Source organism: Heterocephalus glaber, unplaced genomic scaffold (genome assembly GCF_053883595.1).
Source record: "Heterocephalus glaber isolate CG9 unplaced genomic scaffold, H.glaber_assembly_v1.0 deba00001457, whole genome shotgun sequence".
Taxonomy (NCBI): Eukaryota; Metazoa; Chordata; class Mammalia; order Rodentia; family Bathyergidae; genus Heterocephalus; species Heterocephalus glaber.
In genome coordinates, this window is record NW_028258305.1 from 5,789,695 (window position 1) to 5,814,791 (window position 25,097).

The 25,097-nt window shown below is 37.3% G+C and overlaps 2 protein-coding genes across 6 annotated transcripts in view; one reads left to right on the plus strand and one right to left on the minus strand.

The window, feature by feature from the left end:
- Nucleotides 1-22,335, minus strand: part of Ugp2 (UDP-glucose pyrophosphorylase 2) — a 45,705-nt gene extending 23,370 nt beyond the window's left edge. For both annotated transcript variants that reach the window (XM_087216333.1, XM_004849979.4), the window contains exons 1-3: nucleotides 22,147-22,335; nucleotides 8,057-8,184; nucleotides 6,648-6,755 (exon numbers count right to left, since the gene is read on the minus strand). In XM_087216333.1, coding sequence (XP_087072459.1) covers nucleotides 6,648-6,755; nucleotides 8,057-8,184; nucleotides 22,147-22,165 — 255 coding nt within the window. In that variant the 5' untranslated portion in view covers nucleotides 22,166-22,335. The remainder of the gene's footprint in view (nucleotides 1-6,647; nucleotides 6,756-8,056; nucleotides 8,185-22,146) is intronic.
- Nucleotides 1-24,184, plus strand: part of Vps54 (VPS54 subunit of GARP complex) — a 203,874-nt gene extending 179,690 nt beyond the window's left edge. For 2 of the 4 annotated variants that reach the window (XM_087216329.1, XM_087216331.1), the window contains one exon: nucleotides 3,668-24,184. In XM_087216329.1, coding sequence (XP_087072455.1) covers nucleotides 3,668-3,716 — 49 coding nt within the window. In that variant the 3' untranslated portion in view covers nucleotides 3,717-24,184. The remainder of the gene's footprint in view (nucleotides 1-3,667) is intronic. The other 2 variants (XR_015453079.1, XM_087216330.1) reach the window with 2 other exon arrangements.
- Nucleotides 24,185-25,097: the final 913 nt, after the last annotated feature.

Sequence of the window (25,097 nt, forward strand, 5' to 3'; positions counted from 1 at the left end):
ATGAAAGTGAGGCCTCTCACATGTTGTTTATGCTGTATATTGGCTTTAAACTAAGGTATCAAATGGCTACTAATTAAATGAGTGTGAAGTACATGGTTAGTTTAATTATATAATTCCCATTGTGGGAGTAGCTGTGGAGAAATCAAGGTAGGGAACAAGGAAAAGGGCAGAGGTTGTAAAAAGAAAATGCTATGGAAGATTAAAGGGCAGGTATATGTGGGTAGACAAAAGTCTAAGACAAACAACAGATGACATAAAACTGAGGGTAAAGGCTAGGCTGACCTCTTCCTTAGGAGAAGTCTAAATGAAGAAAAAGGCAATACTTTAGCAAGTACATATTTACTTAGCTTGTGTGTTTAATAAAAGAGGCAAAGTGGGATCAGAGACCTGTAAAGAAGCAGCATATTTTAAAGGAGAAAAAAAAGGGAAATGTTATAGGTAATGGAAACATTCTGTAATGATAAATGAAAAACAAGGAAACATTGATTGTGATGATAAATGAAAAAAAGTACACTAAAAAGGGAAAACTTTACTATATGTAAATTATATCTCAATAAATCTGACATTATAGGACAAAAGATATTAACAGTTAAAATGCTGATTAACTTTATAATGTTTATCACAATTAAAAACAAAAACAATAAGCATCTTTTAACTAATTTATGTTTTATAATACTGCAAAATCTACCTAAGCTCTTTGAGATATACAGTAAAGCATAATTTTTAAATTTTGTTCCAAGGGCTGAGGATTTAGCTCAGTGGTTCCGCCACCCGCCTCGCAAGCAGAAGCTCCCAAGTTCAATCCCTGGTACCAAAAAAATAAATAAATAAATTTTGTTCCAATCTTCCACCATTAGTGTCCCTCTTAAATGAAAACTGCAAATTCTGACATCTCCCTAGTGCAACACATCCAGAGAAGGGAGAGGTTCTCAACCAGTGAATAGGAGCAGCAATGGCAGCCCCTGGTTCTCTCCGGGCCTCTTCTGGCTCTAGACACGGAGAAGCAAGCACATTCTCCATGTGTTCCATCACCAGAGAACAAGCCACATGCTTTAACCTTATTACTTTTAGCTTCCTAGTATTCTCATAGCTTAATTCTCTTTGATAATCCTCTACCTTTAGAGAAATCTTGCCACAAGGTCACCCCAGGAGTTTATCTTAATGCCAAAAAGTTTTTCCTTAGTTCCGAGGCCAGTGAACTCCATAGCACCCTATAGATTCCTTATAGCATTGTTCTATAGAGTTAGCTGTTTCTGGATCCATTTCCTCCACACACTCGGGCTGAAAATGCTGAAAAGAGACTAAGAGTTGTTTTTGTAGTCCCACCATCCAGCTAGTGCCTGGTAGGGAAGTGATACTTAGATAAATGTTTCTTGAATAAAATTCTAAGACAACTTTTATAGGTCTTTGAGAATCTGATTAAATCAAAACGTGTACATTTATATACAATTTTACCTATAATTTTAAGAAATCTATAAAGTGCCTGCAATTCCTATAAATATTTCCCAAGTTGAATTGCCTGGTTTAAATACTCTAGTTGTATCTTAGCTATAAAATGGGACAACTGGGCAACCAGTTATTCAAATATGATCTAGAACAAAGAAAGGATTAGTAAAAGATGCTCCTTTCAGCACAGAAAGGATAAGAAGTGGATACAGATTGCCCATCTTGTTTTATATAAAAATGCTTCCACTACAAATCTTACACAATCAGGATAACCGTTATAAAATAAAGATAGTGCAAATCTCAGAGTTGTACCTGGGGTGAAGATGTGGGATAGAAGAACCTTATAGATACATTTTTTTCATCCAATTTGAAGACATAGGATAGTTACATAAGAAATATACCTGGAAATACTACTAAAATTATCTGAATTAAGTGCAACTGGCCGTGTGACATATAAGCAAAGGTCCAAAAAGACTCTCCATAATGTGGGGGTAGAGGAAAGAATGGCAAAGTCAAATAGTACTACCACTCATACCTACTCTTTTCCAAAGAGTTTTATTCTGTGGGATAGGACTGTCCCCTACTCTGGGTACAAGAGCAACAATTACAGAACCCGGTTAAACAATAATATCTTAAATCGTGCCTGGAATTATCATTAAAGTTCCACATATTTACCATTATTATTTCTAAAGTAAAATTAAAAATAAGGAACCAGAATGGAATTAAGACTCACAGGACTATTATTAGCTCCTTAATCAGGTCCCTGTTCCTGAAATACTGTGACGTTCCTATCGCTTCTTGGCCTTTTGGCTAAGATCAAGTGTAAAGTTCCAGTGCCCAAAAGTTTTGAAGGACAGTACTCCTTGGGGGAGGGGGTGTGAAAGACTGTTCATCATGGAACCAAGAGGTAAGGAACTGGAGCTTGGGCAATATTTGCTAATAATATATTTGTGTAGGTTAGTATTTTTATACATTATCACTTTAAAACTGTACATCATGGGCCGGGGATTTAGCTCAGTGGTTCTGCCGCCTGCCTCTCAAGTGTAAGGACCCAAGTTCGATCCCTGGTACCAATAAATAAATAAATAAATAAATTAAAATAAAATAAAACTGTACATCAAAGAAAAGATGAGACTAGTATTTATCTCCTAAGAGCCATTTTCTTAAATGCCTCTATTTCCTTTTTTTGAAATATTTAGGATTTCACATTTTCTCTATACACACACAAAACAAGTCTCTAATGACTTTACCATGCAGTTAGAAAATCTTCACATGCTCAAAGGAAACCATCCTGTATCTTATCATGTCAGATCTTGGCCAAGAAACCATGCAAACTTAAGATGCATTGGTACATTGTAATTCACCTTCAGAAAAAAAAAATGCTAAGTATTTGTACTCTGCACACATACAACTGTGATTTCTAAGAGTGCCTTATCCTTTAAAAACACATATTTAATGTTTTTGTACTGCTGAACTAAAAGAAAAATTTAATTTATGGAACAAAACTAAAATATCTGGAGTTAAATACCACTTTGATGCCTGATTGTCTCTTCATGCCAATTCTCTACTATATGACTATAATTAATGATTTTTCACCATTCATTAATAACCCCTTATGTTTTTGAGCCTACCTTTATGAAAAAGGCCTTTTTAAAAGAATAACACAGAAATGAGAACACATCAGAAACAGAGCTCAGTGCCAGCCAAGTGATAACTGATTTTAAGAACTGGGTGTAAGATAGTGCTTAGAACTATCTGTCAGCCCTAGTCCTTTCTTGAGAAGGCTCTGTAGTTTTTCTCCTTTTCCATCTATTTTCCTATCCCTTTCCCTCCCCAACATGGAAGCTCATTCAGGACAAAGATACTTTCACAGCTTCTCTAGGAAACAATAAAATGGTCAAATGAAGCTGGCAGATCCTTTCTTGTTTTAATCTAAAATATTAACTTTAACATATCTTAAAATTTTCTTTTATTTATATTTACACAGCTGAATATCAAAACAGTCATAGTTATAACACTTGCTTAGTTGACACTCATAATGCTGAGGCACAGCATTATCCAAAACTATAAAGTAGTTTCTTCTTAGGTCATAACTCAATAAAATAAGGGCTTTCCAAAAAAAGTGTTCACTTAGAGCTAAAAATGAATATTGAACACAGCAGGGTAGAGTAAGGGAGTAAAATGTGACGACAAAATTTCTTTTTTTTTTTTTTGGTACCAGGGATCATCGAACTCAGGACCTCGTGCTAAGGCAGGCGTGGTGCCACTGAGCTAAATCCCTGGCCCTAAAATTTCAATGCCTATCTGTAAGTATATTCTTCAATCTAATATTTGTGAAAAAATATTTTTTACCAAAATAGTGATCATCTGAATTGATAAAAGCGTATGAGGTCAGTTTTCTGAGGGCCAAAGAAGAAAGGAAAACTACTAAAGATCTTCTGAAAATAAATACACTAAAATAGGATCAGCAAATTTTTTCCATAAAAGGTCAGATAATAATTATTTTGGGTATCAGAAGCCCTGTCTCCTTTATAACTATTCAATTCTGCCACTGCAGATGGACAGTAGCTATAGACAATAGGTAAATGAACAAATGTAGCTGTGTCCAATAAAATTTCATTTACAAACCATGTGGCTAACTCTGGTAAACTGTAAAACTATATACAAAAGAAAAAAAGATACTTTGCTATAACAATGTTTATATACATACTTTTTATGCAAAGCTGATTATTAAAAATATCATTCTAACTGGTGATTCTCCCACAGTAATTATTACAGTGGTACCTCAGTTCATCAACATTTTTGTTTGTGAACAATTTGGCTCGCAAACCAAAGTGTTTGGCAAAATTTTATTTTTGTTTGCAAATTCTGCACTGGGTGACAAACATGACCATGCCCATCTTTTCCAGAATTGTGGAATGAATTAAGTTCATGAACTGAGATACCACTGTATTTGGTTAGAAACATAAAATATCACTGGAGATTAGAAAAATAAAGTAAACTATGTTCACTAAAATTCTATTTTGAAAGGAAAATTGGTCTCATAATCTCTATGACCTAGGGGAAAATATCTATTGGAGAAGAGGAAGAGAGGAGGCTGGGTATGAGAAGCAAGGTGAAGGAACACTATCCATGATTTATATTCTCAGAACTATTTACAAAAGCTAGTACCATAACACAAAACACATGTAAGACACATCTGTGCCCTTAAGAAACTCATGACACTGTTGAAGATCAAATGTCTTTTGCCACTGCATTTCAAGAATATAAACATTAAGGGGCATATGATCTTACAAGACATTTTTTAAAGGTGTCCAAAACCTAGGCTTCAATAAAAAAATAATTTTTAATGAAGATTTACACTTTCATAGACACAAAGAGAAAAGGGCACACAATCATTATATCCAGAATATATTTTCCATTTTCATTCTTTCTACATCAATTTTGCATCCCTCTTAGTAACTATGGCTCACTACATGGGCAGAGCCTCTAGAAAGGATTTATCAGAACCTTACTGAGGAATAAGACAGGTAGTCTTGAAATGGAAAAATACCAAGGTGATTCTATCCCTCTATTCCTTTTTTTCCACCCATTTTCAAAAGTCTGAATCTATATTTAGTTCCTTTTTAAAACAATATATCAATGGAGAAGGAGTCTTTCATTCTTTTTAGGGAGAAAATATTATTTAAAAGCAAAAAAATAAATCAAAATTTACTCACTAGGGCCTAGGATATCAAAGACCAAGAAACAGACACCACCACCACAAATACTAACTATAACTGTCAAGCATTATAGAGGAATTTTAACTTCAACATAAAAAATGAGAGACTTCTCCAGACAAATAATGAGGTAGAATTTTAAATTCTTTATTTTACAATAGGCATATAATTTTAAAATTTCTAAAGTTTAAGAACTGAACAACCTTTTTATATATGGGAATAAAATTATTCCCAATTGGAGACTATACTTAAGATCTTCTCATTAGGAAAAAAAAAAACCTAAGGGTTCCACTACCTTAAGCTGCCATAGGTAGTATATACATTAAGTGAGTTGATCTGTGTTCCAATAAAACTTTGCAAACACAAGCAGACTTCAGTCAGTTTGCTTTGAACAACCTTTTCAAACCAATGTTAGACTATGTAAAATTACAAACAAATAAGAGATAAAAGATAAAAAAGAGACAAAATTACATACAATTTTTTTATCAAGTCTTAGTCTCTACCAGCAGTGAAAGGTGTTACAAGTAGAGAAGTCAACAGAGCTGACAAGGAAAGGGAAGAATGGTTAATATGTTAACGATACCTGTTTCTTAGACAACTGTTTCATTTAGGTGATCCATACATTTACTTGGTACACATGGTCCCTTGGCTCTACAGAAGACAACAAACTCACAAATATCTACTAGCAATTAGGCTGGCTAAGCACTACATGATGGTAGAAATAACCACTAACTCTGAAAAATGTTTCAGGCTTTAACAGATTTCCACATATATTACCTCAATAAAGCCTCATAACAAACCTGTGAAGTACATGAGCACTTAGTGTTATTCTCATTTTAGGTAAAACTGGTAACAGCAGTTAGGATTTAACCCTCTAGTACTACTACTACTCCACACCTCTTTAGTGCAGCCTGTAGCTAGAGGCCAGTGAGAATGAGCAAGATTTTAATAGGTGAAGACACAATGGCATCCCAAGAGAACAACAGACACAGAAATCCAGAAGCAGAACAACACAATGTATGTAAACAGAATGCTAGGCAAGTTCATATAAGACAGACAGGCAACATTAGGCTATAGAAACAGGCAGAAAGCATGAGGAGACCTTTAAAATATGACTAGTGAGGAATCAAATGGTTCAGGATTGAGAACAAAGAAACAAACAAGTTAACTCCTAAGGTGTGTTTTGTAGTTAACACATGTTGCAAAAGAATGACCTCATTAATAGGGATGTTAAGTTATGGGGCAGTCCAATACCGAGATTAGACTTTTAGAAGTCTTCAGCAGTATGCTACAAAGGTCTGAAAGAAGGGGCAGTAATTGAAAGCTATTTCTGCAATTTCAGTTTGAGGGGTCAGAGATTGGAAAGCAATCTGTACATCTGATGTGATGGTTGTTACAGGTCCTATACACTACTCTTCCTCCAAAATTTAACCGATGTCCAAAATTACCTTAAATTTTCTTACATTTTTATCTAAAACTTACTGAATCTTCCGGAGGTCTCTGGATTTTCCCCCAATCCACAGAAGGTCCTTTTTCTTGCAAAAATCTATGAAATAGCTTCCGAAATCCATCAAAATCTTTTTTAGTGTGCTGTGAAAATAGAAGTCATCATTGCAACCTGCTTAGTATTTAATAAAAAGATATAAACCATACATTTAAAATATCTTTAAATGAAAGTTTTGTACTATTAGAATACAAAGAGAATTTTTCACACTTTAATTAAAACTAAAGCATTGAAAAGCTAATAGAACCACATTTAAAGGAAAAGAAGCCAAAAATCTTCCCCATCTCCTATCAGTATAGTATCATGTAACATGAATACTACTTAGTTCACGGGAATTTCAACTGGTTCTCTGCATTATCACCAATAGCTTTCTCTACTCCTATGAGGAAATTCATCTTTTTTTCAGATAATTTTATTACTATATGTTTTAGCACATAATGTTTACAGTCCTTGTGGGAAGTTGATACATGTACACAATGCATCTAATTCCTTTTTTCATCCCCTTCCCTTCCCTCCTCCCCCCTTCCATCTGTCTCTCCATCTCCTTTTTGTTTTTTCTTGTACATGCTTGCAGTACATAATGTTTACATTCCTTGTGTGGAGTTGGTACATGTACATAACACATCTTAACTCCTTTTTCGTCCCCTTTCCCTTACCTCATTCCCTCCATCTTTTGATCTCCTTCCCCTTTAAGATCTATCTCCCTACTTCCCATTATCTATCTTTTATTTTGCTCTTTGTTTATACTTGGGTTTCTCATATAGGAGAAATCATGCAATATTTAAGTTTGTGTGTCTGATTTATTTCACTAAACATTATGGTCTCAAGGTGTATCCATTTTTCTACAAATGACTCAAGTGTACCCCTCCTATGGCACAATAGTACTCCATGTATGTAAATACCACATTTTCTTTATCCATTCATCTGCTGATGGACATATAGGCTACTTTCAAGATTTAGCTATTATAAATTGTACTGCTCTAAATATGGGTATGCATGTATCATTGTAAAATGCTTTGTCAAAAGAACAAAAGGGAACAAAACACAGCTAACTTAAAATATTAAGGAAAATTGAAATTAGAAAAAAAGAATATTCTATTGATTCACAAATCCCACTAAACACTGATACCTACTTTTCTATCAATGATATCAAAACACAACAAATAAAACATAATTTTGTTCTAATTTTCAATGATTTTGGAAACTTCCTACACTTAAAAAAAAAAGATTTAAGTTTTACTATGGCCAAATGTTGACATTCTTAATTGATAAGTGATGCTAATTTTTTGTTATCATACATCTAATACTTATTTAAGGCTAGACAATCACCATTGGTAGCAACTAAGTCTATAGAGGGATGAAGCAAAAAACGCTGTAAAGTCCTTACCTCAAATTCATGTGAGGGTGCCGTGGTAAGTATTTTTTCTAATTCCTTCTTCACAGATAATTCTAGCTCTTGTCTAATGACTTCTTGGAATTGAGAAGCGCCATCTTGCGACATTGCTTTGCTAAGATCTTAAAACAAAAATACAAAACTGTCAGCTGAAAAACCAACCACTTAAACAGCTATAGAGAATCTATTTCTGGTGTGATGGCAAATGAAAAGGACTTGGTCCTATGGTCCCATGATCCTCTGGCAGAATTTAGCAGGATCAACTAATTAGGATTTTAAAATAAAAGAGGCTCAAAATTAAACATTTCTGGATGGTAAGACAAGTGAAAAAGGATTAACCTACATTTGAGCACATAGTTCCATTTCTACTAATGTTTCCCTAATCTCAAAACTGGAGAAAAACTAAAAATAATTGGAATAACATTAATAACTGCTGCCTCCTAAGAGAGCTGGAAGGGTTTAGCAAATTCACAGAACCAAGACTTCTCCCTTCTCCTCTCCATTCTGTAGGGGAAGTAAGAGCCTCACTGGGCTTTCTGGCTAATCCTGACCAGAAAGAGTTAAAACTTTACTGAGGGAGTAATTAACAATACAAGAGAAATTCACACACATTCCTCAAACTTAATTGCCAACTCAACCTTGTATGCTTATATGCAAGGTCCCTTCTAACCAACCCATAAATTCTAGAGATAGGACCCTGACAGGGCAAGAGAAAATCAAATAAAGACCATTTAGGAATGTGCATGTAGACAATGTGTGGTGGGGTTAGAGTCTTAAGGCCTGGGATCCATCTATGACAACCCAGGGAACCAATCAGGTTATGGCAAGTTCTAGGTAGGGGAAAGGGCCCTGACACCCAATAAAAACAGCTAGGAACAAAGAGCCCATGAGTACCCAGCTTCAGGCCCCCTACTCTCTCTCAGGATAGTTTTCTGTCCTCTTTTCTCTTCTTTCTTTCAAATAAAGTGTTTTTGTTTTCCTTCTAAACTTTGTATCTTTAATTCTTTATGGGTACTGTTTACTATCCCAGTGAGCTGCTTGCCCTTCTGGAGCAGCGATGTAGTGCACACCTCCTAGTTGCAACACAGTCCAGGTGAAAAGATTAAGGAATCTTTTCCATTTTAGAAGAGAAACTACTCCACTTTCATATTCCCCACATTCTCTTTGAGAGATACTGGCAATTCCAAGGTCTCTCCACTTCCACATATCAACATTTTTATTTCTAAAGAATACAGGACTGACTGCCCTCTTCTGGTCCTAAATTTGAGCCAAGACTTTTCATTGGTTTTCTGTGTCAGACTAGATTATTAGGGCTTTTAGCATGGCTGGGCATCTCTGTGACAGACAGAGCTTACTAGAGGTAACAGGAATGCTTGTTAAGATGAATACAAACACAAGCAGAAAAACACAGAAAAAGAAAGCACCCTAGGCCCAAATACCTTGGGAGAAAAACACTAACACAGGTTGTTGTACACATGTTTACTCTCTGAAGAACAATCGTCCTATCTGTTGCTCATAAAACAAGGTCTAGGGCCAGGGATTTAGCTCAGTTGTTCTGCTCCCTGCCTCACAAGGGTCAATTATATTATTGTCCACTCTTTTATCCTCAGGACCTAATTCAATCTTATTTTATAAGTTTATAAAATTTTAAGCTTATATTCAAACATTTCATTTGATATCTAGTGATTTCTACAAATGCTGATTAATTCAGCAGAATCATATTCTCAAAAGGCAAAAAACAATCCTTTCCACATTGCTCACACTATTAGTATTTCATTTATTATTTGAGCTGGAAGAGGAAACATTTATATAGATAGAATTAAAGCCACTATAATCTATATTTTAAAGATACTTTTGAGAACAGGCATTTGTAAGCCTTCTAACTCCTGCAGTAATTTATTTAATGCAGTCAGCTTTTACTTCTCTCAAATACATAAAAATGTTAACAAATGAGATATTTAAACAAAGATCTTCAGAAATAGACACATGCACACACATACTTTCCATCATATTAAAACCCAAGAGAAAAAAAAATCCAAGGAAATTTGGTGACAGCATAAATTCAACCTTAAATAGCCATTTGCTGTGTATTTTTATAGCCATAAACTACAACACAACTAACTTTAGAGACTCCAGTAACATTACTAAGTAACTTCTCTGTGAGCTAGTAAGAAGCACCATGCAACATAAACAACCTAAAACTAATAAGAGGCAATTTGATTATAATCTATAAAAAATCAATGGCAATAGATGAGCACATGTACAGGAGCTATGACAGATAATTAAAAGCTACTGCAATATAGTTTAAACTAGAAGTAACATGACATCATCCACACATGTTCATCCCTTGGGAGAAATAGTCATTAATTTAAAATTTGTCACAGGTTAAGTTTCCCACCCTGATGCCTCATGTGTACCCAGAATCTTCTTCAATCTTTAATTCTCATATTAATGTTTGGAAAATAATTTAGAAGAAAAACCTAAATATAAAGGAAGAAAAATTTCTGTATTAAAAAATACATGAATTATTTGATTCTGGGTCATGATCTCAATCAATTAAAATAGATCGAGAAATAACTATACTTTTTTTTTGTTTTTTCCAGTACTGGGGATCAAACTCAGGACCCTGCACTTGCCAGGAAGGCACAGCATTGCTGTGGTTGGCCCTATACAATGGTTTTAAACTAAATTTTTTTGTTAGACTCAAAAGACACCTTACAGACTTTGTTGATGAAGTTAGAAGACCAGCATTCATACTCACTTTCCCAAAATTTAGAGATGGAAACATTTAACTTATACTCTGGCAAATGCTAAAAGAAGATAAAACTAAATGTAACTGTAAAGTTTAAAAATAACTAATTTAAGATATGTCTAAATGTGGAAAGTGAAAAACAACTTTAGAGGCTCCCCATGCAGAAAAATAGCCTATCAACTTACATGCTTTCAGATGAAAATATACAGAACCTGCCATGATAATACTACCATCTCTACCAGTCAAGCTAGGAAAGGCGGGCTGAAAGAATCACATTAATACTATCTGTTGTAGTCAGGGCTTGCAAGAGAATATATTTAATACAGGACACATAATTTATAAGATTAATTTATAACAGTTAACCCAAAAAGTCAAATGCAGAGGAGAACAAGAGATCTAACCACACACTAGAGACCCAAAGAATCCATCCAAGGGCCTGGATCCCACGGCAATGTCCTATGGAAGGCCTAAAGTCCCAGGCAATGTCCTCCATGAGTCCAGCCAGTGACCTAGAGCCCAAGGCAATGTCTCATGTTCCTCCATATGGAGGATCTGCACCAGGAAGGCCCAAAGGGCAGTGGTGGAAGCCAAAAAACCTGCGCTGGCTGGGTGAAGGATTTTTGCCACCAGGCTAGAGATCTAAACTGGACCCAGGAAGTGATGCTCACAGTGAAGATCAGAGCTTCCCTAGGGAGAACAGCAGCCATTCCCAGGAACAGTGAGCACCCAAGCTCCTCCTCCAACGAGAACAGCCAAGTTCACATAAGGAAACCAACAGCAGCAAGCTACTAGAAAATCAACAGCTCCAGATCTTTCCCTCCAGTTCTCTTTTTATGCCATTGGCAACAATTCTCAGGTAGGTCTTCCTCACCCAGACCACACTGATTCAGTTCAGCCGGTCCTTCCAAGTTGATCATTAGTTAATCCCCCACGGTATCTGTGATCAAACCTTCAGACAGATTCAAAATATCTAAACACTGGGGTCAGGGATTTAACTCAGTGGTTCCACCGCCTCGCAAGCACAAGATCCCGAATTCAATCCCCATTACCAAAAACAAACAAACAAACTAAAGACAGATTCAAACCTGAGTTGTGAGAAATATTCCTAACCTTTATTTCTCCCATTTGTTTGATAAATATACCAAATACACAGGAAGAACATTCTATATATTTTCTGTGTATTTAAATGTAATCAGTTTATACAAAAAAGAACATTATAACAAGCCTATATGCAAGCTCTTCTACCCCATTCTGCTGCTATTTCACTCCCCCTCTCCTGGGCAAAGTGCTACCATGAAGTTTTATTTCTAGTGATTAACAATAAGAAAGAGCTATGTAGGCCTGTACTTCCAGCATTCCTCCTAGGAGGCTGAGGCAGGCGGATCACAAGTTCAAGCACAGCCTGGGCAACTTGGGGAGACCCTGCCTCAAAATAAAAAATAAAAGGCTGAGGATACAGCTCAGTTCAAAGGCCCTGGGTTTAATCTCTAGTACCATGGGGGGGGGGGGGTTAAAAAAGGGCTTTTAAGGAATAAAGAATATTCAAGAATAAACAAAAAGTGTGCTTGTACAACCAGAAGGACCCGGGCACAGATCTCAAGGCACAGAGCTAGAAATCATTTCTTTTTACAGTGACTTCCTTACTCATTCTGAATTTTTAAAGAAAGGTACAAAATTTCTGGTAGGAAAGAAAGTACAGACCCCAGAAGCTCTTTTGGCTTTAACATTCTCAGGTTACACAGCTGGCAATGACAGCTGCGTTTCTAAGGAAAGGTCAATTAAAGAACCGCCTGAATAATGCAAGATTTGTAACCTCATAAAATGTTTTTGTCTTCCCCACTTCCTAGCAAAACAGAATTGACCCTCCACGACTTTAAGCAGAAAGCAATAGGGGAACCAAACATCTTATTACCTTAGTCATTAATCAAAACAGTTTTAGAGATGGGGGCAATTAATTTACCCTCATTCTGCAGATAAGTCAACTAAGGTTGAAAATAATTCAATGACTTATCCAAAGTCAGAGTAAGCTAATGCTGGATCCCAGAAGGAAAGCTATTTTGTTTTCCTGAGCCCCATCCCACCACAGTGAGTAGAAATAGCCTATTCACACCCTGTGCCTTCCCACCTGTCTGGCTCCCTTTAATTTTTGGCTTGAAATCCCTATCACTCACCTTCAAAAGCATTTCTATCAGAATCTCTTCTTATGTCCAATCAACAGTCAGCATAACTCCTCACCCCCATGAAACTGGGCTTACAAAAATTACCTTGATTTATTTTATTATGGTTTTAGTCAATTTCATATAGAACAGGCAGTAATTGTTTTTACCACCTTCACCCCTCACCTGTAAATCCTAATTTTTTTCTAGTTCACAAGAAACAAAATTTCTGCTATCCAATTGGAGGGTAAAAAATAAAAATTTAAAAAGAAAAAAACTAACCAGAAAGAAAAACAGATGAAGAAAGCAAGAAGCAGGAGACATTTGACCTGACAAGAGCTCCTTTTTGTTTCTTAACTTGAAACATTTACATGAATGCCTCAGTTGAGAACACACCTGTTTGCAAACAAAAGCATTAGTCAAAATTTTGCAACAAAAGATGGAAGAGCCATCCTCAGGTTACCTCTCACAACTCATTAGACCTGATCAGTCCTAACCTTCCTGGGAAGTCCACATTGAGAGGTACTTGAATTAAGAGAATTAGAGACTTGTGACTCAAACACAAAACTCAGATTGTAATGGCAACTATGAATAATAGTTATAGAATACTGTATACTGACAAAATTTACAACAAAAATTCAAGCTAACCAGCTTCTTCTGGGCTCTCACTGCAATCCTTTAATATTTTTGGATATTCCTCCTAGAAAAGCTCTTCTTTGGGTTCCATTACCAATTTCATCCTATATTTTTTCTTAACCTCTTTCACCATCCCAGTTTCCATAATTAATTCTTCCTTTCTTCATCTACTTCCTGGTTTCCTAAGATTCTGTGCCCAGAACTCCTTTTTTCTCAACTATTCCCCCACCAATCTTCTTACTGATAACTCTCAAATATATGCTTCTCATCATGACTTTTTCCCCTGTGCTCCAGGTTCCCATTCCCTACCACCTTCTAGATCTTCTGCACCTTTATACTCAGCTGGGCACCTCAAACTCAACTTTGTTTTTCCAAAACAAAATTCACTATATCCAAAATAAATTACTCTTCTTGTCCTCCCTGCTCCTCACAGCACTAACATTTTCCTATTCATCCAGGTTGAAACTGCCCAGTCACACAATTGGGTCTTCTCTCCTTTCCCCACATTTAAGTTCAATCCAATGCCAGAACTTAACTGAATCAGTATAATTCCATTCTTTGCTTATTTTCCTTACTATTAACTTAATTCCCTGAGCATTTTCACTGTCCTAGCCATGACAACAGCTCTCTAATTATTTGCTAATTAATCTAATGGTATTAAGAACAACACCCCCACTCCTAGTGCCCTATATCACTTCTCTTCCTGAAAGGTTCTCAAATTCTTTACCCAGATGTGTTTTAAAGGCCAGGCTTAAGTGTGTTTCTGAGTAGCCAAACTAGCTACAGAATGTATAAAGGCTGCAATTTCCTTCTCCATTTGTGATTCTAAAATTCTTAATACAAACACTGGAGGGCTTGTTAAAACACAGGTTCCTGGGCCAGGTCCCAGAGATGCCATCTCAGTGGTTTGGGGTGGGGAGAAATTGTATTTCTATAAGCAAACACTTCTAGTATTGCTTTGAATAGCTCTAATAAAGGTTATACAGTACTCCATTTATCCCAATGTTCATAGTACCCATGTTCCTCATTCTTTCTGTCACCTATTCTATACCATAAAGCCATGTGTTTCAGAGTCAGCATCAGGCCCAAGTTGGTCTAACTAAAGCCTTCTCGGCAATTGGCTTAAGCAGGATTCTGGCCAGTGAGCCACAGGTTTGTCTAAGAACCTTAGAAAACCCAGTTCCTCACTTAAAAAAAAAAAAAAAAAAAAAAGAAATGAGAAAAAAATCAGTATGAATGCTTAATAAATGCTTTTTGGTAACAAAAATAAAAGGGTATTGAGCTTTTGAGAACTTGTATAGCACCAAATATACACAGCTATTTGCTAATCAAGATTTTTGCTACTATACACTGCTTACTTTATTTTTTAAAACTGTTAAAATTTATTCATAAATCAGGCTTCTCATTAATAACAGATTTATCTTACTCTCATACAATAGAGTAGTTCTTAAAATCTCAAAGAAAGGGGGCCGGGGATTTAGCTCAGTGGTTCCGCCACCTGCTTCAAAAGTGCAAGGGCCCTAGTTCAATGCCCAGTATCAAAAAAAAATATTAATAATCTCAAAGAAAGAAGAAAATACCATTTTTGGAAAACAATATCCAGAAGGGATTTGTTAAATTGTACCACTTTAAGTCTAATAGGTGACAAGGAAGTTATGCCAAGGGGCCTATTGTTTGTTGAAAAGAGAAGAAATGGATACAATATAAAATCACTACCAAGGACCACAAACTGATCTGGTAGTCCTTCCCTATAACTTGATACATGTACATTTAAATAAAACTTTTAAGCTTGGAAGGGCTTTAGGATCAGTGAGTCCAATTTCTTGTCTTGGAGATAAGGCAAAAGGGGGCCGACTTGCCTACAGACACAGTAGCAGTGCTAAGCTAGAAACCAAGCCCTACTGCCTGTGCCTGGCTTCTTTCTCCTTCCACTACAGGAAAGCCTCTCCTTTCAGTTGAGGAGTACTTACGTGGTTTATTCCTTCCAAGGAATATGCCACCAAATCTGAATGAAAACCAGTGACTCTACTATGTCTCTTAAATGAAGTTATTATGTGATGTTAAACTACAGATTAGACTAAGCATACTTTTACTGCATCTTATGCTGTTCAACTTTTTCTGAGCTATGAAAAAAACTAAAGAAAGCTTTTATGCACTTTATATTTTATTACCAAGGATATGCATTTTACCATTGGCACAAATGAGCCCCAAACAGTGCATATATATCAGTTATTTGGTTTTCCTGTACTCACTGGAACTTTTTAAATTCTAAGAAAGGGTATAAGACAAATGGAGTATCACACCAGCCTTTGCCAGGGCACCAACTGCACCAACCGGAAGATAATACAAACTCCAATCACTTTGTCTGCAGTTCACTGCAGCCAAGAAGCTGCTGGGCACGGTGGCACATGCCTGTAATCCCAGGCAGGAGGATCACTGAGAGTATGAAGCCAGCTTGGCCTACATAGTGAGGTCAAGACCAGCCTGAACTACACAGCAAAACCCTGTCAAAAAAAGTGGAGCTATTGTCAAAAAGAATGTCCACTAAAATAGTATTTTTACAATTGGTGACTAGAAAGCAAGCAAAAACTAGACTAAGCATAATATGATTATTTCAGTCATCTTTTGTACCGAGGTCCATGAGTAAAAAAAAAAACCAAGGTTTTAAGATACAAGTAAAATCACAGAGATACAGGAAAGTCTCTTGATTTACATAAGAAAAACAATATCGAGAAATGTTTGGGGGAAATGAAACATTTTGTTGTTCATGTAAGCTAAGACAACACAGCTAATTTCTCCATGGTTCTCAAAAACAATCCTTAATTGTCAAATGGTTTGAGGGCACAATTTCTCTTGGCAGTAACTGAGAAGAATAAACAATGGAAGTATTGGCAGTGGCAGAATGTGTACTAGACAATTCCTTTACAACAAAGAAGATGCCTGCATGACCAATCAAGAAAACTAGGAAATAGCTTTCAAATGCAGTATTATCTCCTTGCAGGCACAAAAGTTGCTCAATCAAAAAAAACATAAAGTTTAATTTTTTTTCAAAAGTTTAACAAGCCAACTACCATAGAATTTATGTTTTTAACAGAAATATACATGCCGGTAGAATTTTAGAGATCTAAGAAATATGGTTTCAATTAATAGTCACTGAGCCTAGGATAATCCACCAAATTATTAGGATCAAGATGTCCACAACTCAAACACTTATTCTAAGTTCAAAATGTGAAATTATAGGTTATGTCAAAAGTGTAACACTCTTTAGAAAAACTCTAGCTTCTTTCTAAAGAAACTCACACAATGACAAAGGTAATAAGAGAAATATATTTCCTTTTCCATTTTAAATCTCAAACCTTCAAAGGACCTCCTGTACAAATTTATTCTAATATTGTTGGAATTTACTCCAATAGCACATATGCAATGGTATAAATATTATTTCCTCTAAGAGTGTAAGAGATGTCAGGATGAACAGCATTATAGGAAGTCAGTACAGCTAATTCTCATTCATTTTCATAGACAACAAATATTTGTTTATATTAACTTTTCAGTAATGAATGTCAGATTTTCTGAGAACTCAGAATGCTCACATTTCTATAAAAAGTACCAAATGTACTTGGTGGAAACTGAAAAACTATAGTATATTGTTCTTTTATCTAGAACATTTTTATTATTAGGCCAACTAATATTCCTCATACAAAGTGTCTCATTATTTTAATTTTGCTACAACTCATCTCTGAAGAAAACACACTCACACACTAAGAGATAGAATGGTCTCTGTGAAGTGATATTGTAAAAAAATACCTACTGTTCAAACATTTCAACGTATCTTCAGAATGTCAAAATGGAATTTCCAAGAAGTGTACCAGTCAATATTACTTCTCTAATATTCTTTGTCAATTTTTTTCCTCAGTAGGTTTTTACAAATGAAAGTCATCCATCTTATTAGACGGCTGAGTTAATAAGAACAGGGTTTAACCACAGAGATTACAAGATCCATGTTAGAAGAGTCAATAAAATTTTCATCAGCTCAACTCTTCATTTTGAATTTCTTTTAATTTTATATTTATAACTGTGACTGAATTGAACTAAATCCCTCTCTCTCTCTCTCTCTCTCTCTCTCTCTCTAGCAACACAATACTGAACTACAATTTTTAAAAATGAGAGGTGTGCTTCAGTTGGTATTTAGCTGGTGCTAGGCCTCACTCAAATCCATGCCAAATCCTCCTGAGTTTTAAAAAGTATCCTACCCAGTCACTTAAGTGATCAGCAACAAGCTAAAGTTGGTTTTAGAATTTGAGAAGAACCAGGCCAAGGCCTTACCTCGACAACTAGGCCTCAGAATACTTCTCATCCCTGTATTCATCTGAGACCCTTCTAGTTATAATTAACTCAGTAATGTTCCCTGGCTAGCTGCCATCTACTAAACGGGAATCACCAAAAGAGTGACAAAAGAATTCTAACAAATGGGTAAGCTAACGGGTCTCAAATACTTAAGTGACACAGAGGTACTTAAATAGTTTTCACTGAAATATAACAAAGTTCCTCAACTTAAAAATAAGGGACTTTTTATGTAACTTAGCATTTAAAAAAAATTTTTAATGCCCCTAATTTTACAGTACAAGCACATAATACGGCTTTAGTTGTTAGACAACATGAGTCTATTCAACATTTATAAGTAAAAACATTTAGGGAGGTAACTCAGGACTTTTTAAAAAGCAAAATTCTAAATAACACCCAAAACAAACCTGGCAATGAAACACAACTGATGACTTCTAGCACCTCCAAAAGTGAAAAGCTAGGAAAGAGATAGTGCTCACATTTATACAGAGTAATTAGAGGCCCTGTAACAATCCCTGGGGCAGAGAAAACTAGAGCTGAAGAAGAAATTTCAAGGCAAGCAGTAGGTGACCTGAGGGCAAAAAAACAAGAATTACACTGTAGATCCAGTAAAGGGTCTTCCTAAGAGAAAGAACCTTAAGCACCTTAGGAACACAGACTTGTAGAGATGGCCAAAGAAACTTGAAACTTTTTTATGGCCAAAGAATATATACTGAGAACTCTCCTGTGTATCAAGCTTAACTATTTTTACTGACAGAACATTTCCAATTCAGATTCCAAGAGCTTGAGGATGGAGATACCCAGCTTTCCTATAAAATACATGGAGTGTATTGGAGAAAGATTCAAGCCAAGTGTAACAACCTCATTTTCTACAACATTCAAAAATATGGTACGTGTATACAACGCCTAAATAATAACTGGATCTGCTGAACTATAAGTGCCCAGCAGAAGGGATACACCAGAAATTCCAATATTGTACAGTGCACTGTATACAGTAAGCACTTAAAATTTTTGTTTGTTGACTAGGCTGAAACAAAAGTTGCCACCAACTTGCATTCATCCCTCACACTATCCAAACTTTACCCTCTTTTTCTATTGCCCTACTCTGCACCTTTTTTTTTTCGTACCAGGGATTGAACTCTGAACCTTGCACTTGCGAGGCAGGTGAGTTAAATTCCCAGCCTGCAATTATTTTTTAAACATATCAACTCTCAAGTGGGCCAGGGATTTAGCTCAGTGGTTCCGCCACCTGCCTCGCAAGCGCAAGGTCCCGAGTTCCATCACCAGTACCAAATGCCCCCTCAAAACAAAAACAAAAAACTCTCAAGTGCCTGGGCCAGAACAAACCTGGAATAGGAAAATAAAGAACTACCTTATTGTTTATTTTTATTGATGGCATGTGGTTATATTTCTGGTTAGCAATACTATCTGAAAGGCTACCATGATTTTTTAGAAAAAAAATTACTGGCCACTTAATATTTGCCTAGAACACTAATATAAATGGTCTCATTTCAGCTTCTTAATAACCCTGAGGCACAAACATTAATACCTATTTTTTTTCTCCAGTGCTGGAGGTTAAATTCAGTCCCTTCGGCATACTAAGCATATGCTCTATTACTGAGGTATACTCCCCAACACCTAATTTTTATATAGGTAGAAACATGTTCAGAAAAGTTGTATGTTACCTGTAACCTCTTAGTAACAAGACTCAAACTTAAGTCCATAAGACTTTCTTCTTTGTTTCTCAACATTTATGTAACCTAAGAGGTGTTATGAAACTACAATTAAAAAATGTAGGGGAACCTACAGTTTCAGAGCACTCACTATTTACAATGTATTTCCCTCAAACCCAAAGAGAATGACAGCCTAGTTGGAGAAACAAGCCCTGTCTATTGTTTTTAATGCATGAAGCAACAAAAGGTGTTGTAAAGGACCAAGGTTTTAGATGTATGTGAATTTCAGTGCTTCTTATTAGCTGTGAAGTTTGGACAATACACTTATCTAAAAAAAAAAAAAAAAAAAAAAAAAAGTTAAGAGTCTAAATTACCCAGACTCAAACTTGTGATCCTCCTGCGTCAGCATCCCAGCGTGCTCCGGCTTTAACTTTTTTTCATGTAGTAATGATAAAAAATTCACTTCTAGGATTCTTATGAATCAATGTACAAAAATAGGAGCCTAAAATATTTGTTAATCCTTTCCTCTACGAAGTAGCATGAGTTAAGTACTAATGAGTAGACATATCAGTAAGTTCTTCAAGAAAAGAGAAAAATCAAAGAATCTGATTTGCTTAAAAAAATTAAAAAATTACAATCCTTACACTTCAAAACTGATGTATGGAACAACTACATCATTAGCCAATGAGGTTTATAATTTATAACATTAGCAGAATTACATAGCGCTCATATTTGAAGTACAAAACTTAAAACAATGATAAACAGGCAATGATAAACACAATCACATACAAAAATATTTGGGGAGGGTGTCGCCTTTTTGTGCAAAACTCCAAATTTAAAAAGAAAACTACAATTTAAAGTCAAAGTGGATGGCAACTAAATGTAATGTGGTATCTTGGGATGAATCATGGGAATAGTAATCTAAAGTTTACAGTTATTAGAAATGCACCTATGTTAATTTCTTAGTTTTGACAAATGTGCAACTTTTCTATAAATGCAGTATTCAAAAATAAACGCAGTTTTTTTTAAGTGTATGCAAAGTAATGACAGATATACAGAGCCACTCTAAGGTACTGCTACTTGATTTAGAATTTCTTGAGGACAACCCTAAGAGCAAAAGCTGTTCATGTAAACCAACTTTAAAGCCACTTTAAAGCATAACTATATGGAATACCTTCAGTTTAATAATCCTAATTTTGAAAGAGAAGTGACTTGTTTATTTTTCCCTGCCACACTGTTGCAAGCACATTCAGGTTTTGGAGTACTGAACATCCTTGTGATTACAAAACAAGTTTCTAAACCACCTCTGCCTTTCTAATCTTGAATATTCAAGACATTTATTTAATCAGAATTTAAGAAGCGTCTCTCAGTACATACATAAAGTGTAACATGAATTTGAAAGTCTAATGACAAATGACATTTCTGAGTTTAATGCTAATGACTGGCATAAGGGTCCCATCTGTTTCCTTAATAACGAGGGCAGTCGAATTCTCTTAATCTGTTATCCAAAACATAAAGAAGAGTTAATAAAGTGATGCAGAATTCCCTAGGGCAGTTTTTTTCCCGGGTCAAAAGTCAAGCATTACTAACACAACTTTTTTTGTAAAGTACATCTACATTTTTTTGAAAACCACATTCAGTGGTTGGGAACTTTACTACTAGCTGTGCATTCAGCGAGATGGCTGAAGCTTTCACAAGCTGTGGTCTGCAAAGCAAGAATTTACTTGCACATAGAAGGCAAATCCTGTGCTACAAACTGGTACAGAGGTTTAGGACAACACCAGTTTCAATCTGTATAGCATACATATACATTCTCATACACAAAAGCAATGTTACTGCTTAGCTCTGCTGATTGGTATTCTCGAAAGTTCATATATATATATATATATATATATATATATATATATATGGAATTTAAAGGTCAGTTTTCGAATTTGAAGTCTTAATAATCTTTTCACATTTCAAAGGAAAAAATAAACAGCAATGCAGCAAAGTCATTTCTCCAGATGAAATGACCTCCAGCTTCAACGGACTACTCCCTGTTTCGCAATAAATAAATCTCTTGCTCAAACCACGTACACACTAACAAGAGTAGAAAAGAACACTGAGGCTTCCTCAACAGTCCTGGCAAACACACCTGCTTCCCCCTAGCCCTCTGGGTTTCCTTTCCCGTCCGTGCACCACTCACAAGTACCTTGACAGCGAACGCGGAAAGAGAACAAGGATTAATCAGCAGCCAAAATCCTGTTTTAATCAATACCCACTATGGAGGAGCCCGAGTACTACTAACCTGATTTTAGGGAGGCAGAACCCAGCAGGGCACAGTGACCTATATTATACTTATCAGAAACGCCAACCCAGCAAGCAGTTCAAGGCAGCTCAGATGTCAATTTAACGAAAAGGGTTTTGCAAAGGTTATCTCAAACGAACAACTCTATTTTCAAACCACCCACCCACCAACCTCTCGACTGCCAGTACCCAAGTTCGGCTTAAGAAACCCGGGAGATACTAAGAAGTATATCTTACCTTGTACAAATCTCGACATCTTAGGGTTTTACTAAAATACTCTTGGTTGCTTTTTTTTTTTTTTTTCTAGAGGAATCACACTATAGGGCAGATCTTTCTTGCTTTTAACACGCGACGTGTTCTTTTTCTTCCTATGTTTAGCTACTTAAGAAAGTATTCAAAGTGATTTAAACTGGCTAAAAAAAAAAAGACACGTAGGAAAACCTTTCCCAATTCCAAAAGACGGAAACTTGGTGCGACCGAGTCTGCTCCGGAATTCCTGGCTACACTGCGCTTCTAACACAACTGAGGGGCAGCAGGAGACTCCAGAAAAGGTAAAACCACACGAACTTAAATTTCATCAATGAAAGAGGCGGACCCACAGCGGTAGTTTCACCGCCCCTCGTCCTCCACGCCCTCTGGGGCCAGACCTCAGCAGCCTGGGGGCCGCACCCCCGGCCCGCTCCCCAGCGCCGCCGTCCAGTCTCTGGCTGGTTCCCGGGAAACCTCAGCTGACTGCGGCTGCCGCCCAAGCAGGGGTCAGGGAGGCGGGTGAAACTGGCAAAGTGGGGCAGATGCAACCATTTTTGCCAGACCATAAATATCCTGGGACGAGGAGGCGCTACGAATTCCGTCCTCGGGCGGACCAACTGGCCGGGGCCTCCACATCCCGACAGGAGCGGCGACACCGGCCGCAGCTTTTCCCGGGAGAGGTTCGGAGACGGCTACAACGCCCCACCCCCACGCGGACGCCAGGAGGCCAAGGGTGAAGGGTGAACCCCGCATCCCCCGAGGGCTCCCCGCCTAGGGCCAACCCTTCCCAAGCATATTATTGTCCTTACTGCCCTGCGTGTTTTCAAATCCCAAATTCGGCCTTCGGAGCCACAGTGGGTCAGGAAAGAGCTCCACGCCTCTGAGAGAGAAACACGAGCTGGGGTCGCCAGAAGCCCGACCCCGCCCCTCCGCCAGCCTCCAGCGAGACCCACCTTACTCTTCTTTTAGCAGCTGAGAAACTGGGGGTGTTTACGGCGCCGCAAGAAGAAGGCTCGCGGGCTGAGAGAATGTGACCTCTGAGGCACTCCTCTCTCCCCTGTTCCCACACACAGGCACACCTGGAACCGCTCACCAACAATCGCAGCCCAGCTGTTATCTCCCCGTTCCCACTACTCAGGCGGCTTCTGACACCCAAAGCCCCCACTTTCTCCGAAACCTCCCCTCCCCCTCCATTCAGAGCAGCCCCCTCAATGCGGAAATGTCCCTACCGAGCAGACCGATAGGCTCTACGGCCAATCAGAAGCTAAGGTTAACGCGGGGTCTGGCCAATGCGACGTGCGGAGGTGGCAGGGGGCGGGGCGCTTGTGGCAAGAGGGAGCCTTGCGGAGGCGGCCGCTGAGGCAGACGCTGGAATCTCGCGCGTGGGAGTAGCACCTGCCGCAGCAGCGGCTCAGCAAGGGATGTCGTTTCTGTAACACTTCCAGACTTCTGCAGACATCTCTGCAAGGGACAGAACCCAGGCCCCAGTGGTTTATTTTTGCAGTCTAAAAACGTCCCTGTGTACCTGAGACCTCAGTGGATGGAGCCCGAGAGAGCCCAGGCCCTTCTCGGTGGATCCTAACTCTCCTTGCCACTTATGGTTTGAGGGGGTTGAGCAAACGTCCCGCAGCAAGCAATGGGTTGTGTGTGGCCAAATGAGGAAGGATTTAGGGCTTCAAAGAGGGAGTGCCAAATTAACCCCCTTGCCCCATTCTCCCCTGTAGAAATGGGCGCTGCGGTTAGGCATTTACTTTTCTGATTAGTGTGAAAGATGGCTTGCATCACCCCCTCAAGAGATGCTTTCCCTTTGATAGATTCTTAAGGTCCTTAAAGAAACGAGGATGTTAAAAGATGGAACACTGACACTAGCCTGGGGACTGCGACATCATGCCTGTTATTGCCAAACCCACTTTACATGATGCCTATCAGATTTAATATTTACACTTTGTGATGCAAATAACTCGCATCAAGACGGATGTAATAGCTCTCTTTAAGTGCCTCTAATAAATCAAGTACTTCCAGAAGAGTTCGGGACTTTGGGCACCATTATTCTACCAAGTAAAGTAAAAATTTTTAAATGATTCATTCTCTAAACAAAGAAACTTGTTTTAGTTCCGCACATTCCTACGGAAATGTTATTAAAAGAACACAGAAAAGGGCAGTAATCAGTTGTCATATTAGAGAATAACTGTCACTGATACTTTGTTTATGTGGTATCTAAAAGGATAACACCCTAAATCTCTCAGCTATAAAACTTATTTCTCAAGATAAAACCAAAGTATCTAAAATCCAGATGTATACAGATTAATATCAGCATTTGGAGGTTGGCAATGTTGCTCAGAATCTCTACATTCTTGTGAACAGAGAAATTGTTCCAGCACTGAATGAGTGGTATTTATGAATTAGCATTAACATCAAAATAAAACACCACTAAATATTTGGACCCTGGAGAGTTAACTTACCTTGAAAAAAGGGGGTGGTGGGAGCAATGAAGAGTCTTTAATTATACAAGGTTTATTATAAGAAAGAGTGATCAGTTGTTTTCTACCTTGACAGAAGATTAAAGGAAAGGAAATGGGTTTTAATTGCAGCAAAAGCATTTGGTAATTCCTAAGAATGACAACTTGATTTATGAGTCATTAAATATTGAGTAATAGTACCAAAGAATGTTGTACACTTACTGCCTCAAATCTCCAAAAAAATAAGTTCTTACTCATCTTCAGTGGTTAAATCTATAAACTCTCAAGGGGTGGTTCTTGGAGACTTAGCACTGCAGAGTCCATTTTCCCAATGTTATTTTCAGTGTGTGTTGAAAATGGAATTTATACAGAATCTTAAATTCTGAACCCTCAAACACTTTATAAAAGAGCTTCCTATTCCCTCACAGCCACTAGGAACTGTCTCATTTGACAGATCATGAAGGGATAGTGAAGAAAGAT